Here is a 26718-nt window from a genome sequence, read left to right on the forward strand (position 1 = left end):
CCACTGTCTCCTCTTCGGACAGTAAATCTCGAGGGCAGGCACTCGAGGACCACTTTCAGAATCCTCCAACTCGGAGTGTTGGTGCTCCTTAATGAAAACTGCACATAAAAGAAACATTGCTATTGTTTAAAAGCCTGAGCTTCCCTTCCTAGGTCACTGGCTGGCCACCTGCTCTCTGGCCCAGAATTCCTGCTTTCCCTCTTCCTCCACACGCCCATTTGAACATCCTCTGGCATTTTATATTGCTATGTCTCATGGCCTATGGAACTAACGAGGCAAGGACTTCCCAAAAATGAAGGCGAAAAAGGAAGGAAGCGAACAATCTGGCCACGCGAGCACACTGCTCTTCATTGTTTGCTAGATTCCGTGCATTGTATCTGTGGGATGGTCTGCTGGTCCCCAAGGTAAAAGCCAACTCATGTGTCAAATATGCATCATCATTTGTACCTTTTAGAGAAAGGTGGGATGGAGGTCATTCTTTCTGAATAAAGAGAAATTCCCTGAGATAGATGTGCATTGGTAGAGGAATAAAAACTATACCTGCTTCAACCAAATTCCAAAATATGGCCATTCCATTCCTGAGTTTTGTTAGCCAACTCCACTCACAACGGCCATGGAATCCCTGCCAAATCTCAGTCTAGAAACCATGGACACAGTCTGACTACATCAGGGGAAAGGAAAAGGATCACTAACAACAGTCACAGACAATATCTGGCCAAGATCAAATACAGGACCACGACACAAGAAGACACTTGAAAATGGAATACAGCAATAAAAATGAGACAAGTTCTCTTACATAAGAGAGAAACTGATGTATTTGGGCAACTACAAAGATAACATTTGGAGGGCCTAGTAGGAAAAAATACTGATTTCTGAAGGAATGATTCACTCGTCCAACATACTTTCCCTCTATTCCCAGACACTTTCTTTTTTTTTTTTTTTTTTTTTGTAGACGGAGTCTCGCTCTGTCGCCCAGGCTGGAGTGCAGTGGCCAGATCTTCAGCTCACTTCAATCTCCGCCTCCCGGGTTCACGCCATTCTCCTGCCTCAGCCTCCCGAGCAGCTGGGACTACAGGCGCCCACCACCACGCCCGGCTAGTTTTTTGTATTTTTAGTAGAGACGGGGGTTTCACCGTGTTAGCCAGGATGGTCTCGATCTCCTGACCTTGTGATCCACCTGTCTCGGCCTCCCAAAGTGCTGGGATTACAGGCTTGAGCCACCGCGCCCGGCCTATTCCCAGACATTTCCTATGTAAACTTTGTATTACTAAAAACTCCAGGTCTAGACCTGACTTTACTGCCTTTTTCGTTCATTCCATATGGAACTCTTCCATGGTCTCTCCTCAGATACTTGGGCAGCGGCTCTTGATACTAAGATATCCTTTATTTTATTCTGGTTTGTAGTATGAGCCCTTCTCGCCAACATCAGCCCTCCCTCAATAGTCATCCAGACTTTCTTCTTCATGGACATCTCCAAATTATTTCCCAGCAAAGTAAACTCATATCACATCCTGCTCCGCCAAATCCCCTCCTCCTTCACCACTCCCACCTGCTCAGAAAGCTGCCCCTTCTGCAGCCAGGATCAACACCCTCATTCACACACCCTCAGAACACTGTAGCTTGGCACCGTCAGAGCCACAAATGGCCCGCTGCGAGAGCCCTGCACAATTACCCAGCTCCAGCAGCTGAAACCCTCTCCCTTCCCTTCTGTCACTGAATGTTCAAGTTCAAGGTTACTGAGAAGTGCCAGATTTTGTCTGGAAAGTCCTCCAGTCAGTGAAAACACTGAGGGAACACAGAGGTTTTCTCCACCAGGCAGCCTTCCCAGAGCAGTAGGATGGTGATAACTTTTGCTCTTGGCTAATTCAGGGTTTTCCACAAAGCATCTGCTCTGGACTCTTCCACCGTTCTGATCCACCCTGTTCACCACCTTCCTTCCCTCACCCCGAGAGGATCTTACTTCCACTTTGAAGTTCAATACTGCCGAGTGGTCCCTTTCTTAAGACTCGGCCACTCGGTAATAGCTAATATTTCATAGCAGTGACCCCGCTGTTAACGTGTGTGGTGGGGGTCAGTGAGATTTCAATAAGGTGGCCGTCTGCTATGAGCAGCATGATTTACAGGCTATGTTGCTGATTATCTCTTAAAATCTCTTTTAGCTCTGCATTTTGGTGAAGAGCACTGTATATTATATGCGAGCTTTGTCTCACCCCATTAACGGAGGACAACCGTATTAGCCATCTGAGCCTGAGTTCCCATGTTACTTAATTGCTATGTCGTTGTGTTAACGAAGTTAGGAGGGGGGTTGGCAAGAGTGTAAATCACCTTCACGTACAGATATTTGTGGTTTTATTTTTCCTTTTGCCAGCTTGTCTCTCTGTTTCAATTGCCTACCATCTGCCTTTGAACAATCTAAGTGCGAGCAGATAGATTTTATTTGGAGGATGAAATGCTTTGAGCTCATCCTAGCAAAGCATTTTCATATACTGGTGTTCAGGGCATTTTCTGTTTAACAGGATCTCAGAGGCGATTCGATTTGGGTTGGGAATTGGTTCCTTCCAATACTCAGAGTACACTGTCAAATAAAAACCTCCCGATTACATTTTTCAACAGAAGGAACAAGGTAGTCAAGGGTCCAGAAGTCACCTGTCACCTTACAGTGAGCCCTAGGAACACCCCACCAGAATGCAGGTGACAAGGCAGAAGGGTAACTACTGTTTTATGCATACAGCCTAGTTTCTACTCCACCATCCTTCATTCATTCTGAGCTTAAAAAAAAAAAAAAAAAAAAAAAGATCAGATCCAAACATGAAGCACACAGGACCTTCTGATTTCTGTCTTTTTTTTTTGTTTTTTTCACATGACCTAAAAACACCCAATTAAAAAGTAGGTTCATTCACTCAGTTCACCTGGTTGAGTTTTTCACACTAATAAGATTATTTTGACTTGAGCCAATCTGTTATTTTAAAAATATAGCCTAAAATAAAACTAACTGCTGGGTCAAAAGTCAATATACACTGGTGGGAGTCAGAAGACCTGACTTCTAGTTCTAACGTGGCAATCACAGCCTTGGGTCCTTCAGTAGGTCACTTAACTGAGCTTTGGGCATTGGTCTGAAATTCCTTAAAACTATAACTCTAAATGTCTAAATTCTGTTATTCTAATGACTTTTTATTATTTATTTTTATTGATACATATTAGATGTACATATTTTCAGGGTACACGTAATGATTTGATACATTCATAACCAAATCAAGTTAACTGGTATATCCATCACCTTAAACATTTATCTTTCCTTTACACTAGAAACATTCAAATTATTCTCTTCAAGCAATTTTAAAATGTGCAATCAATTAACATGAACTATAGTCACCCTACTGATCTACTGAACATCAAATCTCATTTCTTTCTATCTAAATCTAATGACTATCTTCGGAATCACAAGTGCCTCGCACTCAGAACCGATTGGATAGATGTCAGGATGATACTTATCACAATCCTTTATTTTTGGGACAGGAGACCCAAAAATGAAAGAGGCAAAAAAGACAAGGCTGCAACCTTGGGCCTCTCTCAAAAAGCTCCCAGAACTAGCCACTCTAGCAGCAGTTTTAAGCTAGAACCCTAATTTCCTTCTCTCTTCTCCCTCTCTCACCAATCCTACCCTTTTTCAAGAACAAGTGGGATGACAACAGGGGAGATGAGGAGGTCCCTGTCTTGGGGGAAAAAAAAGCCCCAGGAACCTTTAAGGTTTGGGTTATTCCTGTCACTTTTTAGGGGCAAGACAGTTAAGGAAAAGCAAGAACAACCCACAATCCCCGCTCACTTAATATCCCTCTCCAAAAAATATGGGTTTTAATAAAATGCTAGAGACTCTTCATTATAAATGATTAGAATCCAGAAAAGAATATTTTTAAAGCCCTGCAAGGCAAGTTTCAAAGTGTAGTACTTATTGAAAGGTCATGCTTTAGGTGGAATAATATTTCACCTACCCATCTATCCATAAGAAAGCTATTAAAGGCCACTTCTCATTTACAAAGAGATAATTTGTGCGTATGTCTGATCTGGTCTTAAAACTGATCCTACAAGCCACTTCCCTAAATCTTCTCCCCAGTTATATTCAGAAGAGTGTGAGCTTCTCTGCTTTTGTTCCTAAAATGATGCTGCCCTACGGTGGGGTAAGACTCCAACAGAATTCCCTCAATCCCTTCCACCTATTCCCAGGACAGGGTGTGTTATAAACAGGACGGCACTATCCTTATAGTGAAAAATGTTACAAATGAGTAACAATAGTTAAAGAATATAACTACTCGAGTACAACCTTGAATAGGAATGCATACTTAGTTACTGAAATTACAGCAATAATTAGTTTCTAAGACCACTATTCGAAAAATTGGTAACCTCAAACTGGGTTTCTTACACAAACCAACTAAGACTCATATCGATTACAAAGAAAAGGGTAATTTTTAAGCTTTTACTCTATAAGAATCACAAGAAGTACTTCTCAGTTATTAGAAATTTGAAATTATTGTAATCAAAACCTGCCCAAAATCTACTGTTTTTCCCTTCTTCTGGAAAGGCATGCTTGATACCAATACTCACTATTATGTCCACTTGTCAAATTTCAGCAATGAAAACTGATATAATCTCTAATTACAAGAATACAGTGTATCCCCGAAGAACAAGAAAATTTTAAAGAAAAAAAAGGAAACAATGAACTACAAAATGAATAAGCCCAGGTGAATAATTAAGTACTAACACAGTAATTTTGGGAAGGAACATGATTGGGGTAGAATCACTGAAAAGCAGAGAGAAGGGCAAGATGATGGTGTGAAGATGAGTGAATGGCCGCTGGGGAAGAAGGGCCTGCAGGTCAGTGGATGAGGCGCACTTGCTTGTGAAGATCTCATTTCGGCACATCCTGCTTTAAAGGTTTACAGACCAGACATGATGCGCTGGTGGCGACGGTTTCTATTTTGGGAATACAAATGAATGTATGATAAAATGAGGGAGAGCCAAGATTATTTTATATTAATAAAGGAAAAGAGGGTTCCTGTATGAATAGAACATGAATGGTAGCTCCCCAAAATACCTTTACAGAGGTGAAAGGAAAGAAAGGCTGGAGGAAGACAGGGAGGGACCCGGGGGAAGGTAGAGAACTGAATGGTAAAGCTAAATAAGCTAATAATAGAGGCAGAAGGAAGTACTGCACCACAGGAGATAGAGATGTAAAGGCAGAAAAGCAGGCGAGCCTGGGATTCGCTGGTAATTATCCTATTGCACAAGAGGCAGCGCAGCTGGGTCCTCAAAAAGAAGAAAAGAGAAGAGAAGAAAAAGGAAAGGAAGGAAGGGAGGGAGAGAAAAAGAAAAAGAGAGAGAAAGAAAAAGAAAGAAAGAGAAAGAAAAAGAAAGAAAGAAAGAAAGAAAGAAAGAGAAAGAAAGAGAGAGAGAGAGAAAGAAAGAGGGAGGGAGGGAGCAAGGGAGCATGGGAGGAAAGGAGAAAAGGAGGAAGGAGGGAGGAAGGAAGAAGGGAGGAAGTCAAGAAGTCCATCCCTGTCCCTTCCCCCTCCTCCGTCTTTTGGATCAGACTTCGAAGTCGCTTACAATCCAAGCTTGAGATTGGCAACAGTGGGCCCCAGGGTGAAAGAGTTCTACTATGATTTGCAAACAGTATTTTGATATTTTGGGAATGTATATGGGTTTCATGTGGTGTAAAGCCCGGGAAGGGGGAAGCAAAGCCCAGGAAAGGGGAAGCAAGTTTGCGGAAAACTTTTTAAAAGATATGTGTGCACGTGCATGTGGGTGTGTACCGAATTAGACCTAATTTTAATTCTCCCACAAAGTGAGAGTTGCAAAGAGTTGTAGGGATCTGAAGACATGGCCCTGAGCTCAGTACAGCACACAGAGCCAAGTACAGGAGCAGACAGGCGGCTGCCTCCCATCTTTGAGCGCAGGGACGTGCCAAAGCAACCGGGCTGCTGGCCCACAACGTCCAACATCCTGCTCCGAAGATGGCCAGTAAGGAGGTGTGTGCGTGTGTGTGTCTTTGTTTAACAGAGGTAGCACACCTGGCTGGGCAATTGTGCAATAGGAAGCCACAGGGGGAACATTTCTTCCTGATCTCAACTTGTGATCAGATTCCACCCTGAAGCATAAGGCTTAAGTGTCCTTGCAACTTTCATCCAGAAGGAAGAAAAACATACTAACTAGCCCTTCTCCGACCCTGCCGGGGATTATAAAAATGGAAGAAGCTCAGAAAAGACCCTCAGCGTCTGTGCTGTCTTTGGAAACTGGGTGCCACCTTTGCCACATGGAAGACTAGTTGAAAGGCTGTTCCTCTACAGTCCTAATCTCACATGATACTCTTTTCGATAGAAGTAATTTGTAAGAATATAACGACATATCCCTTTGTAAGGCTTACCACATCAATTTTTTCAAAAAAGAAAAACAGTGCCAAGTCTTTTACCAAGTCACACATCACAATTTAGAACTTGGAAAGTAAGTTAGCTTTTGCTGGGTGGAGGGAGGGGAGGGTGTCCCTCCCACACAGCTACACAGGGTACTTCTTATTGCATTCCCATTGACATTTCCATCATTCTTTAAGAAAAGGCTCATGAAATTTTCTCCAAGGCAGGTCAATTTTTAAGCAATTTCAAGTGAAAACAATGTCCAACAGACCTATAGCTGTGGTAGTTCAAAAGTCTGTTCTCAGCTGGGTGTGGTGGTTCACACCTGTGATCCCAGCAATTTGGGAGGCTGAGGCCAGAGGATCACCTGAGTCCAGGAATTCAGGACCAGCCTGGCAACATAGTGAAACCTTGTCTCCACAAAAAATTTAAAAACTGGCTGGGCGCAGTGGCTCACGCCTGTAATCCCAGCATGTTGCGAGGCCGAGGCGGGTGGATCACGAGGTCAGGAGTTCAAGACCAGCCTGGCCAAGATGGTGGAACCCCATCTTTACTAAAAATACAAAATTTAGCTGGGTGTGGTAGCATGCACCTGTAATCCCAGCTACACGGGAGGCTGAGGCAAGGAACTGCTTGAGCCTGGGAGGCGGAGGCTGCAGTAAACCGAGATCACACCACTGCACTCCAGCCTGGGCAACAGAGTGAGACTCCATCTCAAAAAAAAAAATTAGCCAAGTATCGTGCCATAAACCTGTAGCCTCAGCTACTTGGGAAGCTGAGGTGGGAGGATCGCTGGAGCCCAGGAAGTCGAGGCAGTAAGCTATGATCATGGCACTGTACTCAAGCCTGGGAGACAAGGGAAGGAATTCCCATTTCAAATAAAAGAAAAAAAGCCACCAGATTTGTTCTTCAGCAGGTTGCTAGAACCAAGACCGTAATCCGCCATAGAACTAAATGGGGGGAGTCTCCAGATTAGATTGTGACATACTAATTCTCAGGAACCCTAAGTTCATGAGCACCAAGCCCGAGGTCCCCGTGTCCTCTGAACACTGGGCCTGGTAAGGCTGTAAAGGGAGGGGAAATAGAAGGGGAAGGAAATGGCTTCTCACTCAACAGCCTCAACAGTGAAGACATTGAGCAAGAGTTCTGGTAGTATTCATGGAGGAAACTTTAAGTCTATAATAGAAGCTTAATAAACACCTGATGATTAAAAAAACTGTGTTCAACTACCATCCACTGGCCTTCGTCTGTGCCAGACACTGTGGTGGACACTGGAAATGTAAGCAGCACATTGTCTGAGGATGAGGTGTGTACACTGAGTGTTTAAGAGGGAGCACAACTTCCGTGGCTGCCCCTACCTGAGCAGCTTCTTAAATGTATATGTTCACATTCATATACAGACCTATGCTTTCTGCTCCCTAAGTGGTCCAGATCAGCACCCCTGTAACAACTCTCAACCTCCTGCACAAGTCCTCTAGGAGCCCATCTGAGCAAAGCAAGAAGACCCTTAAATGCCCTGAGTGGACAGACAGGCCAAGAGAAGCTGCATGGAGACCGACCCACCTGTAGCCAAGATGAAGTCAAATCTGGCAGGGCTGGCAGGCGGCTGCCGCATGGGTCTGCAACAGAGAGCCCTCAGCAGGTGGTCAGGAAAACTCGTGATGGTTTTGGAGAAACTGTAAAAGGACTCTTGCTGGGGTCTGGTTGGGTTCAGGAAGTTAGAAGTTTTCACATATCCTGATGCCCTGAATCCCAGCTGTACATCAATGGCAACAAAAACAGGGAGAAAACGAGCCATTCGGGCTTGTGTGGAAGGCCCTGTTTTGCCTGCTTGTATCTGAAAGTAATTGATTTCTCCCAAGTGGTCCATTTCACACTCATCAGATCACACTTAATCAGATTCATAACCCTAACACACTCTCTTAAGACTGCCCTCTTTAAACAAATGCCACTGGGCTATCCACTGTAAACAGCAATGTTGAGGCTGTCCTACCATCTGTAAGACATAACTTAGAGTTGTTTTTCTAGTCCCATAGTATGCTCAGTCATTCTCACTGGTTTAGTCCCTCCAGGCAATCCATTAGGAGTAAAATGAGAGGTCCAGAGAGATCTTCATCTCAGATAGGGTAGGAGAGAGCATGGGCTATACAAGAGAAGACTGGAAAGAGCTGACTCAAGTAAGACAGGGATTCTTCCCTTGACATGGAAAGGCCATTACAGACCTCAGAGAAGTTTCAGCAAGCCATGCTGCTCTTTTGGACTCTCTCTCCCAACTAGCTCTTAGAGGAACAGGGTGAGGGAGCAACTGGCAGCCCTATATAGTGGTGACCTGCCACTGGGTCCCAGACACCACAGCCAGCAAGGCCGCACATGGCTACAACCAACAGCCACTGGCTCTCTTTTTCTGACCCAAGAGGCAACCCGGGCCACATCAAAAAAGAGGATGATCAGTTAATACATTCATTTATCTTGGGCTGTCTGTGCTGTTTCTGGCACATCCAGCCTGAAAGTTCTCAACCTTCTTCTCCAGCTATCTATATTCCCCTCCAGAAAGTAGCAACTGAGAGGGAGAGCCTTTGTGAGTGCCCTGTGTGTACATGTCTGTTCAGTACTTAAGCCTCACAGGAGCCCCTTAGGTATCGGAGGTGGCAGTACGTTCGCCCTGACATGGAGTCCTGATATGCTTCAAAACACAGGTCTCTCCCTTTCTTCTTTCCTCAATCCTCTCAGAGTATTTGCTCAGGATGTCAACTGTGTGAGGTCTTTATCTTACATATCAAAGAGCCTGGCACCAATTAAGTCCATAATAGAAGCTTAATAAATACCTACTGATTAAGAAATTCTATTCAATTAATAGCCATTGGCTGTCCTCTGTGCCAGACCTTGAGCTGGACACTGGAAATATAAAAATGAACCCATCAGACTACTGTCCTCAGCGGGCTTTCAGTCTAGTGTGGATGATAATTTAAGGATAACTGGATTGTTGCCAATAACAGAAGCAAGTTTAATGAGCTGCGGGAACACTGTGCCCAGCAGCAACAGGGAGGCTTGAGAAACGGACTTTCAATGACAAACTGGCTGCCAGGCAGAAAGAAGATCGAGGGAAGATTCCAGGCATTAGTGTTCATTACATGGGCTGGGCATAGTGGCTCACGCCTATAATCTCAGCACTTTGGGAGGCCGAGGTGGGTGGATCACTTGAGCCCAGGAATTTGAGACCAGCCTGGACAACATGGTGAAACCCTGTCTCTACTAAATATACAAAAATTAGCCTAGTGTGGTGGTACATGCCTGTGGTGTCAGCTACTAGGGAGGCTGAGATGGGAGAATCACCTGAGCCCAGGAAGCAGAGGTTGCAGTGAACTGAGATTACTCCAGCCTGGGCCACAGAGCGAGACCCTGTCCCCCTGAGAAAAAAGTTCATTATGTGGTTGGAACATAATGTGGAGATGATACTAGAAAGGTAGGCAGTCAAGGGCCTTGCAGGTGATAAGAAGCTGGGGTTCATGCTACACTGTGGTGTGAGACAGAGAGTGACAAGATCACATTGTTTTTATCTGCAAAGAATCATTCCAAGTTGTGTTGGGGGTGGGGACAAAATGGAGCTGGGAAGATCAGAGAGGAGACAACTGAAAGGTCCTGGGCCAGAAGGAAGGCAGTGACAGTCGGTGTGGAAGAGAAAGATGAGTGTGCACCAGACTGCCTGGCAGGCTGGGAAAGACAGCATACCTGCCCGCCCAAAGCTTCCATTCCAGTAGCAGTAAGAAGCAACAAGTAGAAGAGTCTGTTGGCGTATCGTGGACCAAGCAAGGGTCACCGTTCACTAACCTTAGCCCTGGATGGTTTTTGTGGCAGTGCTGGCTTTAAGTTGGCCTTAGAAGAATGACAGAGAGGTGACTTGGCAGAACCATTCATTTACTACCCTTCTTTTGGCGGTTCTCCCCTGCGATTCGTTTCCTGGTTTTATTTAGCCCTATCTTCATAAGACTCTTAGATGGATTCTTGTAACAGAAACCTCCACCAAGAAAAGCTGCCATCTCCTCTCATATTAACCCCACTCATCAACATCTCTTGGCAGTTTCTGACTTATGTGGGACAAAAATAAATAAATAAAAACAATAATAATAAGACTCTGCCAGGCTAGCAAACTGATCCAGTCAGAGGATTATAAGAGACACCTGTTTTTCAATACAGCAGCTGCTAACACAGCAGAAGCATGGCAGCATAGTAACAAGGAAGAGTTCTCTTCCATTAAAAACCCAGCAGTAGGCCGGGCCCGGTGGCTCAAGCCTGTAATCCCAGCACTTTGGGAGGCCGAGATGGGCGGATCACGAGGTCAGGAGATCGAGACCATCCTGGCTAACACGGTGAGACCTCATCTCTACTAAAAATACAAAAAAAAAAAAACTAGCCGGGCGAGGTGGCGGGGGCCTGTAGTCCCAGCTACTCTGGAGGCTGAGGCAGGAGAATGGCATAAACCCGGGAGGCGGAGCTTGCAGTGAGCTGAGATCCGGCCACTGCACTCCAGCCTGGGCGACAGAGCAAGACTCCGTCTCAAAAAAAAAAAAAAAAACCCAGTAGTAGCAGCAACTGGCATGGACTGATGTTCAACTATGTCACCTGAATGTGAAAAGAAGTTCAAATAAGACTAGACACATAATAGGAGCCCTGCTTTGCCAATGTGGGAACCCAAATGCTAGTTTGTTGATGAGGAGGTGGTTTACCTATTCATCCAAGTACACTAAGGCACAAATCCTTAAAGTGGCTATTATATACTTAAGAGTGTTATCAAACACATACTGAAGCTTTTTGAAGTTTGGTTGACTCATACCCTGTGGCTGACCAAACACCTCTTCACTTAAGCCAGCTTAAAAAAAAAGTATTGCCCAGTTTGGAATGTAGACACTAACACAGGAGCAAATAAACAACACTTTAAATTATTTTTTCAGTTTACCACTGAAGACAGACAAGACACACACACACACACGCACACACACACACACATATACACACAACCTACCAACATATAAACACCACAGGCAAACTATCTCAAATGTACAATATGTACACATTACCTTTTCAGACCAGACCAGGGAGATGCTCTTAGAAACAGCTTGTTAACAGCCTCTCACATTGCTGTTTAACAATCCGTTTATAGCCCATCACAAAGCCAAGCCTCCAAGGAGATATATTTTACATCTATGTTAGGTTTCTTCGCCACAACAAGGCTGGATTTTGTGTCATCTTTTCTTCTATATGCCAGAAAACAGATTATGCCATAATTTCTGCAACTTATCATCCCATGAGCATGCAATACATGTGGCATATATGCAAACAGATCACAAGCACAAACCCTGGAATAAATGCAGGACGGTGCCCAAGAAAGCACAAGCCACTCCAGATAGGCCTGGCTAAAGCTAAAAATAGCCCATAAAGGCATTGTGTCAGTTAGCCTCTCACTGTCCTCCCTAGAGCATGCTAATTCTAACCTCCAGTGTTGGTGCTTAAGTCTGAGCCTTTGGTAGCTGTACCTAGGAACCTTTCCCTAACCCAGGAAGCTACTTCCTAGGTGTTGGAGTATGGAGAAATCATTCAATGTACTTCAATTATTAGTCCATTCATGCACACAAATGCAGATAAAAGACTGAACCTGAAATTGTGCATTTTCTCCTAAAGCCTGACATTTGTGCCCTGGGGCACTAGGACCAGCTGAGAGATGTCCCTTTTGGCAAATGGTGTAACAGAAACCTCTCAAGCGCTAAGCATGATCAACTGCCCAAGAACCACCCAGCCATCAGGACTAACTCTTGCCTTACCCTGGCCAGTGTGCAGCAAGAAGTTTCCCAAAGAAGCACAAGCTTGTCCACACAGACCCCACTTTAGGTCCCAAAAGATTAAAGGGAGTGCACTCTCATAATATGAGACCCTAGGAAGAATCACAGATGCCAATTTGGGGACCAGGGCTGTGAAGAAAATCTTTCCAATGATCTATTTGGCATTTAGTCTGACAGAAATACGTGCATAAAGGAAGGGTAACTGGGTTTTCCCAAACCAACCTCTGCAAGTCTTCCAAAAGTGCACCCAAATAAGAAATAGGCTGTGTTGTGAACTCACATTCACCTATAACCTACATATAAGCCAACCAAGAGGCGGGAAGACTATATTCTCATCCACCCACACCTCCTCCATGCTGAACCTTCAAAGACCACAGCTGAAATGAAAATGTACACAGACCAACTTTCCCTTAAATCAGACTGTTGAACATGATGGCTAACAACAAACGCACACACAGACATTCCCCCTAGTTGAGAGAAGCTCCATTTGGCCATTTTACCAAGTTTTTCAAGACAGAGAAATTCTCAGAACTGGCTAATGTTAGTGACTTGTGCCACTGGGCCCACCTCTTCCCTCTTTGCTGGAATAACAAGGCCTTTCAGTGGGACCTGCTGGCTCCCCTACCTTTCTTCCTTCTTGCATTCTTAAGGTTTTTTTCCACTCTGGGGCCTTATCCCACATCTCTCCCAGCAGGGCAAACTGTCTTGCATCCAAAAGGTAAGTAAACATACTGCTGTCCATGTCAGTGGTTCCTTGTTCATTTTCTAAGGGTAGGTGGCTTCAAAAAGATAAAGTGTTGGGAAGGGTGGGAACACGCAAGACAGGTGTACTACCAGGTGCCCTACTTGAGATGTCACCTAACACCTAGGTCCCTTTGCTCATTGCCCTGCCCGTCTCGGCGAAACTTGAAGATACTCTTACAGCACGCTGCAAAAGATTAGAGGATCATCACTCCAGCCTTCCTGTGCTCGCCAACATTCCCCCTGGATTCCATTGTGTTCCAAAGCCACATCTGACCTACAGCTGACTTTTGCCTGCGGAGAAGCACACCCCACCTCCTCACTCACAGCCCTGCCAGACACAAGGAGCCTCAGAGATGCAAAGAGGCAGAACACAAAATTCAGAAAGGGAGTCTTTGTTTCTTCGGTTCTCTAAGGGAAAACACTCTTACCTCACCAACTAGTATGCTCTCTCGTTCCACCTCACCCTAAAGTATTAGCGTCAGCAGATGAAGGGAAGGACTAAATGGCACAAAGTCAAAGGAGCTGGCTGCTGTCCAGGGGACTGGAGGTGTAGTCAGCCAAATCAGGTCATTCAGATCTCAAAGTCGGGGAGAACAGGAGACTTACTCAGCCTGAGGAATCTGTGTTACCCAGACTTTATCCCCAAAACAACAACTCTCCCACTGGCTTCACCCCGCTTTGAACAAAGACCAGATCAAAAGGTGCAAAGTGAGAGTGTCCTGCTGTCCCCAGCCATCACTGGCCATTAGTGGCAGTCAAGACCTATTAGTCAGGAATGGGTCTCAAAACTGCAAAGCACCAGTCAAGAGAACTCATGACACGGATCTTCAAAATCTCCCAGATCTCAAGTCAAAACAAGGACAAAATGGCCGGGCACAGTGGTTCATGCCTATAATGCTAGCACTTTGGGAGGCCGAGGTGGGAGGATCGCTTGAGTCCAGGAGTTCAAAAGCAACCTGGCTAACAAAGCAAGACATTGTCTCCACAAAAAGTTTTTTTAAAAAGTAGCCAGGTCGGCCGGGCTTGGTGGCTCACGCCTGTAATCCCAGCACTTTGGGAGGCCGAGGCGGGTGGATCACAAGGTCAGGAGATCGAGACCATCCTGGCTAGCATGGTGAAACCCCATCTCTACTAAAAATACAAAAAATTAGCCGGGTGTGGTGGCAGGCGCCTGTAGTCCCAGCTGCTGGGGAGGCTGAGGCAGGAGAATGGCGTGAACCCGGGAGGCAGAGCTTGCAGTGAGCCGAGATTGTACCACTGCACTCCAGCCTGGGCGACAGAGCAAGACTCCATCTCAAAAAAAAAAAAAAAAAAAAAAAATGTAGCCAGGCGAGGTGGTGCACCTGCAGTCCTAGCGACTCCAGAGGCTGAGGCAGGACGATCACTTGAGCCCATGAGTTTGTGATTACGGTGAGCTATGATCATGCCACTGTACTTCAGCATGAGTGACAGACCAAGACCTTAAAGAAAAGAGGATACAGCCGGGCGTGGTGGCTCAAGCCTGTAATCCCAGCACTTTGGGAGGCCGAGACGGGCGGATCACGAGGTCAGGAGTTCGAGACCATCCTGGCTAACACGGTGAAACCCCGTCTCTACTAAAAAATACAAAAAGCTAGCCGGGCGAGGTGGCTGGCGCCTGTAGTCCCAGCTACTCGGGAGGCTGAGGCAGGAGAATGGCGTAAACCCGGGAGGCGGAGCTTGCAGTGAGCTGAGATCCGGCCACTGCGCTCCAGCCTGGGCGACAGAGCGAGACTCCGTCTCAAAAAAAAAAAAAAAAAAAAAAAAAGAAAAGAGGATACAGCAATTACAAAATGCACCACGGATCCAATCCTTCAGATGTGCCATTTTTCCAAAACCTGTGACAGGGACGTGGGTTACGAGTACCCAAAGAGGCCCAAAGAAAAAGAACTCAGCTCTGTCCCTTTGGGTGCCTGGCCTGTGATCCCAGGTCAATACATGAAAATAATTAGTGAAACCACAGAGGTGAGCCAAGAGACACTACAATGAGGCTGACTCTAGCAGGAGTCTGATTTGATGGCCAAGGGCAGTTTGGGAAAGACAAATGGTCTGGAAATAACAACCAATAATAAATCTGAGAGAAGTTCCCTAGTCCAAGTTCTTTAAAGCAGTTAACAAACGAGCTTAGCAAATTCCCGCCATCTCCCCCATCTCCCTTTTATTTATTTATTATTATTATTTTTTGAGACAGAGTCTCACTCTGTTGCCCAGGCTGGAGTGCAGTGGCACAGCTTCAGCTGACTGCAATCTCCACCTTCCAGGTTCAAGAGATTCTCCTGCTTCAGCCTCCCAAGTAGCGGGGATTACAGGTTGGCTAATTTTTTTGTATTTTTAGTAAAGACAGGGTTTCACCATGCTGTCCAGGCTGGTCTTGAACTCCTGACCTCAGGTGATTCACTTGCCTCGGCCTCCCAAAGTGCTGGGATTACAGGCGTGAGCCACCGCATCCCACCCCATCTCCCTTTTTATGAAGTCTCCATAACAGTTCCTCCTGTATACCCTAGTGCAGATCTACCTGTCCACATATTAGTCACTAGGCTTGAGACCATACACATTCTAAATTGTCTCTTGACTTTGGTTTTTTTGTTGATATATAATAGTTGTACATATTTTGGGGGTACACGTGACATTTTGATATCTGTGCAGATGTGTAATGATCAGATTAGGGTAGCTGGCATTTCCACTGCCTCAAACATTTTTCTTTTGTGTTAGGAACATTACAATTCTTCTCTTCTAGTTATTTTGAAATACACAATACATTATTGTTAACTCTAATTTCCCTACTGTACTAATGAATACTATACCGTATTCCTTCTATCTAGCTGTATTTTTGTGCCCCTTCGCCAACTTCTCTTCATCCCTTGACCTTGATCCTTCAGTAGAGACCCCGCCCCGGCATTCTTCCAGGCCACACCTGCAGTGAGGTGGGCAGATCTGGGCCCTCCGTCTTCCTTCCTCACCTCATAGCAGTGCCAGAACTTCCACTGCCACAACCTAGATTCACACTTTCACAACCTAGATTCACACTTTCACAACCTAGATTCACACTTTCACAACCTAGATTCACACTTTCACTAGGGAAACAAGAGAAAGTGTTGGGGGAATGGTTAACTTCAGAGACAGACTGTTCTCTGGGGTTCGATTTTTTAAATTACGAGCCTTATTTCTATCTGTAGCTCATTTTTTCCAGGAAATGCGTTAGCATGTCATCTTTGGCTGTGGCATTCTCACGTATAGGGGACGTAAGTGAAGCAGGATTACTGACCTCATCAAAGAGATAAGTCCTAAGAAAAATAAAGTTACATACATGGCCTGTCATAACCCAAGGGAGAGGGGATAGGTCAGCTGAGAAGAAAATCACAAACTTCCACTTGTGGTTTCCAGGAGGACATCAGAGGAGCAGTTTCTCTCCAAACCTAAACTCTTGCTTCAAGAGTATGAAGTAGCCCACGCTTATTTCGTGGGGGTAGGAGGGAGAGGTAGGTAACATTTTCTCCACGATTCCTCAAAAAAGGGTCATTTGCCAGTGTATAGTTCATCTTCTCATTTGCTATGTACATACAAAGAAGGACTCAGGATCGAATTTAGGTCCACAGCAAGAAGAATACAACTGCTGAAAAGACACTTTGGTGCCCTCACATCTGCTAGAGAGGAAGGTTTCCCCATGCCCCAAAGTAACAAATTTGGCCTTTTCAAACTCTTCTGGATAATTAAACTTCCACGAAGGGCCATCTACTCCCCGCTCTTGAAAGTGAACATTCACCAGCCCACAGCAAACAGTGTCTGTTCTGTGGTCAGACAGACATGGAACTGCCTGTTAAACAAAAGCAGACTAGAGAATTGATGCTCTCTTTCAAGTCTCACCCCAGTCACAAATAATAAGCAACTGTATGAGGGAGCAGATCCCTGAATAGGTTCAAATACTTGAGCGCTGAGTAATAATGCTAGTTAGACTCACTGTACAGTACTTTCAGACTTAGGTTTTTTTCCTTTTCTTTCATCTCTGGAAACTTCCTCAGAACCATATTAGCTATTCCTTCAAAATTCTGCTGTAAGATTCAAAAGGCATTTGCTATTATCATATAATTGCACTTGGCTCATCTCTCCTATTGTTGAGGCTTGTATTCAATTAAAGTTAAAATAAGAACTTTTTTGAGCACTGACTGAGTGACCCCAGCCCTGTGAACAACTCAATGGGATAGTGACAAGAGCACTGTGCAGGGAGTCAGCTGACTCGGGAGGCCTAGATTTTAGTTTAGATGGCACCACCAACCAGCCACAGGAGCTTGAGCAAGGCCATTAACATCCCTGGCTGGGGGCTGGGGACGGCGGCTCACGCCTGTAATCCCAGCAGTTTCGGAGGCTGAGGCGGGAGGATCAATTGAGGTCGGGAGCTTGAGTCCACCCTGGCCAACATGGTGAAACCCCATCTCTACTAAAAATACAAAAATTAGCCAGGTGAGTGGTGCACACCTGTAATCCTTGGGAGGCTGAGGCACCACAATCGCTTGAACCTGGGAGACAGAGGTTGCATTGCGTTGAGATCTCGGCATCGCACTCTAGCCTGGGTGACACAGCGAGACTCTGTCTCAGAAACAAAAACAAAACCATCCCCTGGCCTCTGTGTTCTCAACTGTATAATGTGGGCACAGAACCAGAAAACCTCTAGCCTCTTCCAGATCCACGTGTTATGGAGGATGTACAAAGGAGGAGAAGAACTAACTTTTTAGCAGTATAAAGCACTACATTAGGCAATGTACATATCCCAACAACCCTAAGAGACACACATTTTTATTACCACTTCAGATGAGTTAACAGGTTCATGATTAAGTAACTTGAACAAGTTCAGGAACCAGAAGTCATGGGTCTGTCTACACCACTGTCTGTGCTCTTCCCCTGGAGCATCCACAGCATGGCAGTAAGGTAGAGCCCTTTTCCGAGCACCTTACAATCCCCTTATGGGAAGTCAACTTTACAGGTAAGAACAAAGAACAACATAAGACAGAACAAAATGCAAGTCAAAATCGAAAGACGTGGTGATTGGAACTACACTGTGGCAACACGAACACCACTGAAAACACTCACCAACGGAACCCAGCAGGGCAACGCGTCCTTTCTGGGTCATTCAGGAAATGAAGTCGTTTTCCGTACATCTGACTCCCACATACAAAGGGAAAATATCCCCCAGGAGGCCATCAGGCCTCAAGCCTGCAAGACGCATTGGCTACCTCTTTTGTGTCTTCATGAGGGAGTACTTTTCATAAATCAGTCATCCACGTAACTGAAGCTTAGCCTTTTAAAACTTAACATTATTCTTATGCCAACCATTTTTGTTAGAAATCTTTCCAAAATACATTGCATTCTTTCTTCACTTCTGAAATCTCATAACATGAACTCTGGCTTTCACTTGGAAGTCGCAATGATGAACACTAATATCAAGTCATGTGAATCTGCAAAAGCAAGCTATGCTTTCTGAATTCTTGCCTGCTTTTCCTCATTTTTCCTCTGCTGTGGTCTTAGAGGAACATGGGCCTAGGACAGAACGCTGATTCTGACTCTGGCTTGATCAGTTAGGAATGTGATCTCAAGCCAGCTCTTTAAAGGCCACAAGACTCAGTTTCCTCATTTGTTTCATGAGAAATGTGGATAATGCTCTCTGAATCCCCTCATATTACCTCCACAACACATCTCTCTCTTTCTCTCCCTACATCTGCTCTGAAGACTCTCTTCCTTCGAGTTGTTCAAAATCAGAAATGTATAAAGTCAGATGGCGAAAACGCTCTCTTCGTTCCAGGACATTAGAACAGGCGAGTCAGGTCAGGCCATCAAGATAGGCGTCAAAAAAAGATGATTCCTTTTGTTATAGGGGAAAAAAATCAGGGAATATCTGAAATAGATTCCTGGAAATCACATAATATTAAAGATGTACACGAGAGATGGTTTAAGAAAAACAAAAATTGTGATTATGGATTGTGTGAAAACCTTTAAAAGGAAACAACAAAAAAAAAGTTGTGTAAGGAGAAGCAACTGACCAGGAAGTAAAAAGCAGGCAAAGAAGGTGTCTAGCCTGAGGCCGGGCAGGATGAGGACACAATCTCTCAGATTTCCAACCACTTCATCAAGGAGTCATAAAGCGCCGAAGGAAGTAAGAGAAAAACAGAGACGGAAAAGAAAGGCCTCTGAGAAAAACACAAAAGGCCCAAAATGAAACCCATCAAAAGACAAAATCTCACCAGAGGACATTAGAGACGGGTGTAAATATGGAAAAGTTAGACATTCATTCCACAGTGGGTGGTGGCTTGGTGTGACCATCTGGTTGTCCCCACTACTTGTGTAATGGCTAGGAAGATCCATCTTCAGAAGAGACAGGGAAGCAGAGGAAATTCAGAACCTCTGCAAGCACTTCTGCCAGCTCTATTCCTGCCTCTCATCTCAGCTTACGTAACGATCCAGCAGCCAGCCGTCACTTCAAGTTTCCTAATTTTCTTCGCAAAGATGGCTGCACTTTGGAATACCCTCACAGAAAATACTTTGGAATGAGAGTGCCACGATACAGATTCTGGCCTTAGCTTTGCCACTTACAGCCTGGGAGATCTTAGGCCAATACATCACTTAACCTCTCTGGGCTTCAGTTTCCTCATTTGTAGAATGGAGAGAAAAAGTGCATCCCTGAGAGAGCTGTGAAGAGTAAACAAGATAATGTATACAAAACAGCACAAGGACCAGCATGCAGCAGTATTCAATAAATGATGCCGGTGATGATGATGGAGGAGGAAGAGGAAGAGGAGGAGGAAGAGGAAGAAGTAAAAGGGGAAGAAAGTGTTTTGTAATAAATCACTATATAGCTGTAAGCTACAACTGGTTTTTATAGAACAACGGCCACTAAAACAGCAGACGAACACGTTTAATTACAGAGAATTTATAAAATTTCAGAAATGCAAGCATTCTAGTTTCCTGTAAGTGAAATCCACAGGGCTGAGTGAGCAGTTATGCTCATCTAAGAGTCCACACTTATGGGGTAAAATGCCTTCCCTAATCAAGCCTCTCGCCCACACTCTGGGAATTCCAGATCATTTAGACAACAACCAGGCTGAATTATGTATTTTCACTATCTAAGAAGAGAAGGTTATCAAATTAACAGAGCAAATAAAATGTGTGGTAATATTTCGACACCAAACGAACAGTTCCAAGCACATGGTAGCACTGGTTTCTACCCAATGGATAATGTGGAACACGAATCATTTTTGCCTATTCATCAGAGCTTTCCCTGAGATGCCTCAGTAAGCAACACTTTATTAGTTTGGTTCCTGTATGTTTGGAAAATCAATAAAAATGTGTTTGTTTTTTAATAGGCTATAATTCTAACTTTTCACTAATTTAGTCTAGTCTTTCTGTCCCCAAATACTAGGTTTGGCAGTGAACAGTCTTTAAGCTGGGCCCCTTTTGGCGTGGGAACCCTGAGTAAATGCACACCCATTCTATTCAACAAATACACAAGGAGACTGGTTCCCAACACACATCTAACAACAAATACGGCAGAGGTGGACTCTTGCCTGAAAACAAGCTCCAGAGTTGTCTCTAAAGTAGTATTCACATAGAAAAAAAAAATGTCATTTCTATCTCGCACACGCTACGGGGCTTCATCCGACACTGCATCACTCGGCTGGGAGATCCACACTAAAGGGCAAGTTTTAATTGGTGAAAAAAATGAAACTGCCGTGTGAGTTACTCCCAGCAACCCTGTGTCCCCCCCTTGCCCCCAGCTCTTTCCTGGTGTGCACAAATACAGCTGCACTCAGAGGAGCAGAATGTGACTTAGATCTGCCTGCCTCTGGTGCTCACATTTGGGGTATTTTTTGCCCTTGACTTACTTATCCTGAGGAGGATATTTTCCATAGCTACTTCTTCAGGGCTAGCTGCCACGTTTTTAGCTTTGGCTGTTTGAAACAGGGAGCTTACTACACAGAAATTAAAGTATAAATAGGATTGGCTGACCCTTGATAAAAGAGACTACGGCCCACCCAAGGATTCTTCAAAGGAATCCTAACAGCAGATAAGGGGCCTTCAGCCCAAAACAGAATTTGCAGTATATATATATATATGTGTGTGTGTGTGTGTGTGTGTGTGTGTGTGTGTGTATATATATATAGAGAGAGAGAGAGAGAGCACTGCAAATAGTGGTGCCAATACAAGTCCATCAGGCCCTTCTTCCCTCATCCCCTCCCTCCTACTACTTCCTCTTCTCACACCTGACCAGACCCCAGTGGCCCATTTCTCCCCCCACATACCATCTTCCTTGGCACATACCCCTGTGCCCTCAGACCAGCTGGCTTGTGATTAAAATGGACCAAGCTAGGAAGTGCCAGAGAGAGTGAAGCCTATTGTATCGAGTTTCCTTGGCCTTTTATAGGGACACACCACGAACCCAGAGAATGCAGTGGCCTGAGAACCTGTAGGCCTGTGTCCTCCAAACCTGGCTCACTCACCCATGGGTTGAGGCAAACCCCTTAGCTCTCTGATTCCCTCTTTATAAAAAATAGGAGGTTGGCTCAGGGGATCTCTAAGGTCTCTCAATTCTGAACGTTTGAAAGTTCCCTGATTCTATTGTCAGAAACACTGAGGGGCACTCAGAAGCCTGCTAATCTGAACCTGTTAAAGCAATTCCTCAAGCTCCTTTGTTGTACCTTTTCCTCAATTTCCTTCTTTGTTAGTTTTGACATAAAAGAAGTTTTTGAGAATTTTATCAAAATAATAAAACATTAGGCTGGGCACAGCAGCTCATACCTGTAATCTCAGCACTCTGGGAGGCTGAGGCGGGCAGATCACTTGAGGTCAGGAGTTCGAGACCAGCCTGGCCAACATGATGAAACCCCCATCTCTACTAAAAGCACAAAAATTACCCAGACGTGGTGGCGGGCACCTGTAATCCCAGCTACTTGGGAGGCTGAGGCAGGAGAATTGCTTGAACCCAGAAGGTGGAGGTTGCAGTGAGCCAAGATCGCACCACTGAACTCCAGTTTGGCAACACAGTGCAACTCTGTCTCCAAAGAAATAATAATTATAAAACATTTTTGTATCAAAATTCTATTAATAAGAATTTGGGGACAGACCCCCCCAGGAGTGCTCCAGCCGTCTCTAAGGCTGTAGTGGGCCCTATTTAGGGCTTTCTGCAAGCAAGCCAGTGGATGACAGTGTTACGTCACCCTGAGGTTACACGCAGACAGAACGAGCAAAGGGGGCTGGCCTCCTCCCACCTCTCACTTCACATCAGCAAACATTACTGAAAAATATTTCTATGTCACCTGCCAAGTTAGCTACTAGGACACCAAGGTAATCGTCACTAAACCCAAGGAGCCCAGAGTCCGGAAGGAGAAGTCGAAAGAGTCTCCCAATTAGTAGCAAAATTTTAAAGACCAGATTTCCTTTTGCTATGGAAGCTGACTGATAAGGACAGCAGGGAAAGAGGGGACTAGAGACACCGTGCAACTCGTTTTTGTATTCTGGTTAGTCCTGGCCCACTAACACGCTGTGCCAAGCCTGACAAGGGACTGTGTCTGCTAGGCCACAACCACCTTCTGCGGCAACTTGGGCAAACTTAGAACTGAACAGGTGACTTGAAGGTGAAGGCTGATGATGGAAAAGACAGCCTCTTCCTTCTTCCTGTGACCAGCACAGTCAGCCATGCAATCCTCTTTAAAATAATTTGACTTTTTATAGAGAGTTGATCCTTTCCTTCCATGTAAACAACTCTAAATGGTCAAGAATTGAAGCATCTGAACTTCTATGACAACAGTGCCACAACCTTCAAGGGTTGTAGGGCAGACCTCCCAGGAGTGCTCGAGCACTCCTGCTTTCTGCAAGTTGCGTGTAGGGAACCAGTAAGGCTCAGTGAGAGTTTCGGGGCCCTTGGAGTAGTCAACCTCTCTTCTACTGTAAAAAGTGTGTGTTTGATATTAACTTCCCCAGGTGATGCGTGCAAAAGAAATAGAAAAGCCCTTATCAGGCATTCACTGTGAGCTGCCACCACATGAGCCATCTTTACAAAGGCGTCACTGATTGACCAATTCAGAAACTTTCACCTTGGAAACTCTACCCAAATCGGACACTACTCTTTTCTATCAGAGGAGGCAATGCTCAGAAATAAACAAAGTACTTCCCTCTGTGGCTGCCTCTGGTCAGGCTACTCTGTGCTGCATCTCACCAGCCGCTGAGGAACTGTCTGCCTGCTGACCCACTACTTGTTAGAAATGAAAGCAAGTGAGGACCGTTTCAGGAGTGGAGAGAAGGAGTGGGAGAAACCTCTCCATAGTGAGGGCCTTTTGTGTCACATGAGTTCGGTATATCAGGTTCATCAGCTCATCCTTGAAAACCTCTGACATTTGTTCTTCACTACACAGAAAAGTGTATTGTTTACTGGACTCTAGAAGCAAGCAACTTGCTTGTGGGTTACCAGCAAACATTTTTTATTATGCAGTCACCGTACCACATCCCAAGGACTAAATGAAACGCAGCACACATCACCAGAACATTTCAGATCACCTGGAATAATCCCAGTCCTTGCTCTCTAGTGCTTATTATTGTAACATTGTGAATTAAACAAACTCCATGGAAAGATACTCTTCACATACGTTCACCTAGACACATGCAGTCTAAGCAAATACATACTGGTTCCATTAAGAACAATCCAAAATAAAAGTGATTCTTTCCTTTCTGGTAAAGAACATTAAATCTATTTTAATTACATAGAAGTACACAGTAATGAAAAGAGGCACCCTAAAAGAACTGAGTTGTAAGCAATAAAGAAAAAATGATATGCAAATTATAGACACAATTTTCATGTTGCATTTAAGAAAGCATTTTGCTTGGGATTGGTTCTGTATGTGAGTAAGGCAAGGGACTGTTGTACTCTTTTTCCGACTGGAGCACAATGAAACAAACCACTCAGTAGCAGTCTGCAGCCAGCACACCACCATAAGCCCATCAGAACGGTGGGGATGCAGTTTATAAGAGAATCAAGAAAGGTCACAGAAAGCATTGCTTTTTGTTGTTTTGTCCTAAAGTTACTGATCTGTAGTTGGTCCAGATTTTCCTGATATCGAGTTTATTGCCACTGAGCTAAATACAATTTATTGATTGAATACTTTACTCTTTGGTTACCTCTATGCTATTAAGCATCAAATACATGAGATTACCTATACCGCAGGATTTTCCTGAACTCGGTGTAGAATCTAATTTATACCACAAAAGAAACTGGTTTTGAAGTATTAATATCAAAGTACCCCAAGTTCTTTAGTGTGGCACGCCCCATGCCCACAGACATACTGCTACCTCCAGATATGTACAAACACAAAAGCCTAAAAGTTCCACTGGGCATTTTTGTGAGGCAAAAACAAAGAAGCCCAACACACCTTTTGATTTCACATTAGCCTCTCCTCAAACCCATGAAAATGTTTTCTGGTAAGAAACACCAAAATGTGATTCTAACTATAGAAAACCTAGTAAGCCCGTGATGAACTACTGCGTTTCCCCTACACAGACTTTAATTGAAAGGCAGTGTTAAAACAGGAAGGGTTTTTCTAACTCCCCACAGACGAAGAAAACAGGTTATTTGTCCATTGTTGCTGTAGTGTCCATTCAATGAACATACATTCAATAGGCCAAACCAAAAACAAAACTTCAGCGGCTTCAGCCTCTCACAGGGCGGAAGGCTTTCTACCTGGGTACTGGTGGAAGAGTGAAATGAATAAAGTGTACAATAAATGCAGCGATGGGAAAAATAACTGGGGTAGATGGATAAATCATCCTGCCTCCCAATGGTGGCAAACTTTACAACAACTTTTCAGAAGCAACAAACCGCAGCACCACAGTCTTTACAGATATATAGACATGCATACACACAACTACTGGGTAGCCCAGCAGTGTGTTTACAAACATCCACCGCCCTGCATTTACAATACTGCAAAACCGGCCAGAAAGCTGGGAGAGTGCTGCTCTTAGATACCCTCTCTGCACTGTCAAACACAGAAGGTCATTTTGCCTGGTTGCTTAGTTCTTCGTCTCCCTGCATCACAGGAGTTTTCTACTTTGGGATTACTCAACTTTCATATGGATCAGAGTAAAATAACTATTCAGCAACTTTATTCACCTTGGTTTAAAAAAAAAAAAAATTCATTGTGCAATGCCTCGGAAAAGCTGACACCAAGACTGTCTCTCCGACAGCGCTTGCAATTACAATCAGACGAGAGGGAAAAAAATCATGTCTGATCAGACCCAGAGAGTCCTTTAAAAAAATAAAAAGATTCTATCGCCGCTGGGACTGAAGAACTTTTTTTCTAAGAAGACCACCCCTCGGTAACAAAAGTTACATTTCAGTCACATGTTGGGTGTAGGAATAGGGAACAGGTTTTTGGGGGTTTTTTTAAGCGCACGAATTACGGGGGTGTTTTACAGTTCTGGAGACAATCCGGGTTGCTCCTGACCAATTGTGACCGGCATTTCATTGTCAAAAAGCAAGAGGGTGGGGGCCGAGGAGCCGGCAGGGGCTCGGCGGTGGGGAGTAGCAAGGTTATGCTAAAGGGTACAGCCGCCGCCGCGAGCTGCATCTCCTTCCCTCGCGCCCCAAATAATTTACTGCGAACAGAGCAACTGCAACAGCCCGCTCTGAGGAGCCCAGCACGACTGCTCTGGCCGGTGCAGCTCAGGGTTTCCACCACGGAGAGGGAGGGGAGAAGATTTTTACCTTAATGCTACACTGAGCAGGAGTCTCAGACATGTCTCACAGCGAGAGAAATCAGGAAGTTCTCAGGTTTTTTCCACTTTCCTTTCCTCTCCCCAACCCAGAAAGGCTCCACGGCCAGCCGGACGCGGTCATTTAAGAAGTTTCTTCCAGCATCTCTCCCGGCAGCCGCCCCGGGGGTCTGGAGCGCGCGGGGCGGGGCGGGGCGGCCGGCGGAGTTGGGCGCGCGGGGCGGCGGGGGCGTGGGAGCCGGGCCCGAGCGCGGCGGCGGGGTCTGCAGGTCGCGGCGCGGCGCGGCGCGGGGACCCGGGACGCAGCCCGGCCAGCCTCCCGGTCTCTCCTCCCACCCGCAGCCGGCGCCCCCGCCCCCCGCCCTCCGCCCTCCCGCCGCTCTCCCTCGCTCTCTCGAATGTTTTCCTTCCTGGAAGAGAGAAACTGAAAGGCAGAACTGAGAAAGCTCTTTGCTCATTGATCTTGAGAGTTTCAGTGCAGAAACTGACGTGAATTCCCAGCACTGAGCTCTGCCTCTTAAAGGAGCCACCAGGAAATAAAAGCTCGGGTTACAGCCCGGCATCGGGGAAATAAAAGCCGCGCGGGGGAGGGGCGGCCGCGGGGGCGCGGGCGGAGGAAACCCGGGGAGCGGGGCCGCGCGAGGCCGCGGCTGAGAGCGGGGCGAGCGGCGCAGCCCCCCAGGCCGGCCCGCGGTGCGGGTGCCCGCCCTCCACGCCGCGAGACCTCCCGCTGACGGAGCCAATTTCCGGGCTTAAGGAAGACACCTTTAAAAAACGTTGCATCGTGGCCCCAGACACCACAAAACAGGTTTTATTAAACTCCTCCCACCTCCCCTGGCTCCATCTCTTGGATACATCGATATGCACAAGGGTTTTGAAACGTTTCCCTAAGCGCAGATGCAACGAAAGTAATTATCTATGAAGGGCCATTCCGGTAAGGACGCGGAACCCGAAGGAGGAAATAAAACAAT

The 26718-nt window shown here is 45.4% G+C and overlaps 1 protein-coding gene across 3 annotated transcripts in view; it reads right to left on the reverse strand.

The window, feature by feature from the left end:
• The window catches only part of ETV6 (ETS variant transcription factor 6), a 255374-nt gene extending 228952 nt beyond the window's left edge, over positions 1–26422 (reverse strand). For all 3 annotated transcript variants that reach the window (XM_033222848.1, XM_033222846.1, XM_033222845.1), the window contains exon 1: positions 25740–26422. Coding sequence is in view for 2 of the 3 variants with exons in the window: in XM_033222846.1 (XP_033078737.1) it covers positions 25740–25772 (33 nt within the window). In the remaining variant the exon portion in view is untranslated. The remainder of the gene's footprint in view (positions 1–25739) is intronic.
• Positions 26423–26718: the final 296 nt, after the last annotated feature.

Source organism: Trachypithecus francoisi, unplaced genomic scaffold, assembly GCF_009764315.1.
Source record: "Trachypithecus francoisi isolate TF-2019V2 unplaced genomic scaffold, Tfra_2.0 Lachesis_group11, whole genome shotgun sequence".
NCBI lineage: Eukaryota > Metazoa > Chordata > Mammalia > Primates > Cercopithecidae > Trachypithecus > Trachypithecus francoisi.